The sequence below is a fragment of the Octopus bimaculoides genome, chromosome 29 (genome assembly GCF_001194135.2).
Source record: "Octopus bimaculoides isolate UCB-OBI-ISO-001 chromosome 29, ASM119413v2, whole genome shotgun sequence".
Lineage (NCBI taxonomy): Eukaryota > Metazoa > Mollusca > Cephalopoda > Octopoda > Octopodidae > Octopus > Octopus bimaculoides.
The window spans coordinates 3,236,737-3,240,573 of record NC_069009.1 but is presented as its reverse complement, the minus strand read 5'-3'; the positions used below and the strand labels follow the sequence as shown (position 1 = coordinate 3,240,573).

The 3,837-nt window shown below is 40.7% G+C and overlaps 1 protein-coding gene across 1 annotated transcript in view; it reads left to right on the top strand.

Annotated features, from left to right (window-relative positions):
• The window catches only part of LOC106871542 (ras-related protein Rab-37-like), a 51,747-nt gene that overhangs the window by 30,261 nt on the left and 17,649 nt on the right, over nt 1-3,837 (top strand). The window contains 1 exon segment of the mRNA XM_014918044.2: nt 527-641. Within this exon segment, the coding sequence (XP_014773530.2) occupies nt 527-641 (115 nt within the window).

Sequence of the window (3,837 nt, the reverse complement as noted above, 5' to 3'; positions counted from 1 at the left end):
GGTGACAGTGGGAGTGGTGGTTACGAGGTGGTGGTGGTGGTGGTGGTGGTGGTAGTGGTGGCAGTAGTCATTGTAATAGTGTTTTTCTAGTGATGGTCATGGTGGTTGTAGTAATAACAGTGATAGTAGTAGTAGTAGTAGTAGTGGTGGTGGTGGTGGTGGTGGTGGCAGCAGAGGTGGTAGTAGTAGTAGTAGTAGTAGTAGTCATTGTAGTCGTGGAAGTGGCCATAGTGGTAATAATAGAAATAATGGTGATGCTAGTAGAAGTAGTAGCAGCAGCAGTAGTAGTAGTAGTAGGCAGTAGCAGCAGCTGTAGCAGTAGGTGCAGTAGTAGTAGTAGTAGTAGTAGTACTAGTAGTAGCAGCGGCAGCAGCAGCAGTAGTAGTATTGAGGGGCAGAGGCTGTTGTAGTAACAGTACAATAACCAGGGAGTGGACACATTCACGGGCAACTATTCTGTTCTACACTAACCCATCATCACTGTATACTCCACTGTACGTTGCGGTTATCTGCCCTTGCTTTCCAGGTGATGTTGTTAGGAGACAGCGGAGTGGGCAAGACATGCTTGTTGGTTCAGTTTAAAGATGGCACCTTCCTCTCGGGGTCGTTTATATCAACCGTAGGTATTGACTTCAGGGTAAGTAGAGATATGCTCGTGTTTAAGGATATGGGTATGCGGTTTTGTCTGTTTGTGTGTGTGTGTGTGTATGTTTGTGTGTATGTGTGTGTGCATGCATGAGTGTATGTGTGTGTATGCATGTGTGTGTGTGTGTGTGTGTGTGTGTGTAGTGCCATTTATCTCTTATCGTTTACTTGTTTCTGTCATTAGACTGTGGCCATGCTGGGGCATCACCTTGAAGCATTTGAGGTCTAACAAATCGACCCCAGGACTAATTCTTAATAAACCTTGTACTTATTCTATTGGCCTCTTTTGCCGAACCGCTAACTTACGGGGACGTAAACACACCAGCATCGGTTGTCAAGCAATGCTAGGGAGACAAACACAGACACTCAAACACACACACACACAAATATATATATATATATATATATATATACATATATACGACGGGCTTCTTTCAGTTTCCATCTACCAAATGCACTCACAAGGCTTTGGTCGGCCCGAGGCTATAGTAGAAGACACTTGCCCAAGATGCCATGCAGTGGGACTGAACCTGGAACCATGTGGTTCGTAAGCACTACCCGGTCTGGAAATTGAACTTAAGATCTTTTGATTGTGAGTTCAACAGTCTAACCACTTGGCCATGTGTCTTCATATTATTCAAACGTGAAGATCTGGAAATAGAGATAACCTAAATGTGGGGGGCTAAAGATAGAAACTGTCCCTTCTAATAATGATTTTAAATTTTGGCACAAGGCCAGTAATTTCTGGTGAGGTGGGGTTTGTCAACTGGATTGACCCCAGTACATAACTGGTACTTAATTTATCGATCCTGAAAGGATGAAAGGCAAAGTCGATCCTTGGTATGTGTGTGTGTGTGTGTGTGTGTGTATGTATGTATATATATGTAATTCTTTTATTTCTTTCAGCCATTCGATTGGTATCATACTGGAGCACTATATGATGATAATAATAATAATAACCTGATATTATTATAAAAGATCAGACAAAAAAGATGTGTTTATTAATTGACATGAGTATTCCCTGTGATCATAATATAGCGGCGAAAGAATTTGACAAGATCAGTAAATATAAAGACTTGCTAATAGAAATTGAAAAAATGTGGCATCTCAAGGCGACTACCGTACCAGTGATTGCAGGATCTCTAGGAATGATAAAAAAATGGTACTGAAACCTATTTGAAAATGATACCAGGCTTACTACCATCCCTACAGGAAGTGCAAAAAATCGTGCTAACTGGAACGACTCATGTACTGAGAAGAGCATTATCGCTGTGAAAACAACATCCATTCATGAATTTATTTATTTATTAATTTTTTTTTAAATACATCTTTTTACCTGTGAATTTGCGTGTAAACAGGATGCGTACAATGAGCTTCTCTGCCCTAGGTGTACGGAAAAACACTCGGCGAGAAATGGAAGAAAATTTGAAGAAAGAAGAAAAATATAATACTAATAATAATAATGATAATAATAATAATAATAATCCTTTCTGCTATAGGCACAAGGCCTGAAATTTGGCAGTAGGGGGTTAGTTGATTACATCGACCCCAGTGCTCGACTGGTACTTATTTTAACGACCCCGAAATAATTAATGGAAGGCAAAGTCAACCTCGGCGAAATTTAAACTCAGAATGTAAAGACAGACAAAATGCCATTAAGCCTGGCATGCAAACAATTCCGCCAGCTCACCGTCTTAATAATTCTTTTATTTGTTTCAGCTGTTCGACCGGTCATGCTGGAGCACCATATAATGTTAATAGCAATATTTATTTTTATTTATGCACCCTTTTAAAGCCTAGCCAGGCTCATGGGCCCGGTTTTTCTGGTTACTATGGCGTATGTGTGTGTCACCCCCACCACCAGCTGGACAGGGCGCTGTAACCATCCCATCTTTTATTCAGGCATAGTGTATCTAGGACTACATTATCTAATGTACAATATAGTCGTATTAATGGCTATAGTTGTTTTTTTAGCCCCAGGTCAGTCCTGGTCCACCAGACCTACAATCAGAGATGCTCCAGCTGTGACCACCCCATCTTTTATTCAGGCATAGTGTATCTAGGACTACATTATCTGGTGTGTTTTTAATCTTTTGAAGTTGTTGTTTAGCCCCAGGTCAGTCCTGATCCAGCAGACCTGTGATCAAAAACGTTCCGACTGTGACCATCCCATCTTTTATTCAGTCATAGTGTATCTAGGACTACATTATGTAATGTACAGTATAGTAGTATTAGTGGTTTTAGTTGTACTTGTTTAGACCCAGGGTTGTCTCGATTCAGACAAACTTATGATCAAAGACGTTCCGGCCGTGACCATCCCATCTTTTATTGTGCCATAGTATACCAAGGACTATATCACTGAATGTACAGTATAGTATTTAACATTAGTAGGTGTTATTGTTTAACCCCAGGTCAGAGCCGATCCAGCAGACAGATGATCATAGATGCTCCAGTTGTGACCATCCCATCTGTAATTGAGACAGTCTACCTAGGACTACATTGTCTAATGTACATCATAGTAATATCAGCTGTAGTTATTGTTTGGTTGATAGTACCAGGGTAGATTCAATCAGATATCTTACCCCCCCCCCCATCTCCAAGAAATAAAACTCTGTTAGGCCTTGTTCCATTATATATCGCACAGATCATAATCAATATATTACTGATCAATACAGGAATCAAAGGCATGATCATCAGCCTTGTTGCTTGACTCATGTTTTAGCTGTTGTAGTAGTAGTAGTGGTAGTAGTTGTTGCTCTTCTTTTTCTTCTTCTTCTTCTTCTTATTATTATTATTACTCTTTACTCTTTTACTCTTTTACTTGTTTCAGTCTTTTGACTGCGGCCATGCTGGAGCACCGCCTTTTAGTCGAGCAAAAGGACTTATTCTTTGTAAGCCTAGTACTTATTCTATCGGTCTCTTTTGCCGAACCGCTAAGTTATGGGGACGTAAACACATCACCATCAGATGTCAAGCGATGGTGAGGGGGGGGGGACAAACACAGACACACAAACGCATATATATATATATATATATATACATATATATACGACGGGCTTCTTTCAGTTTCCGTCTGCCAAATCCACTCACAAGGCTTTGGTAGAAGACACTTGCCCAAGGTGCCACGCAGTGGGACTGAACTCGGAACCATGTGGTTGGTAAGCAAGCTACTTACCACACAGCCACATTTCT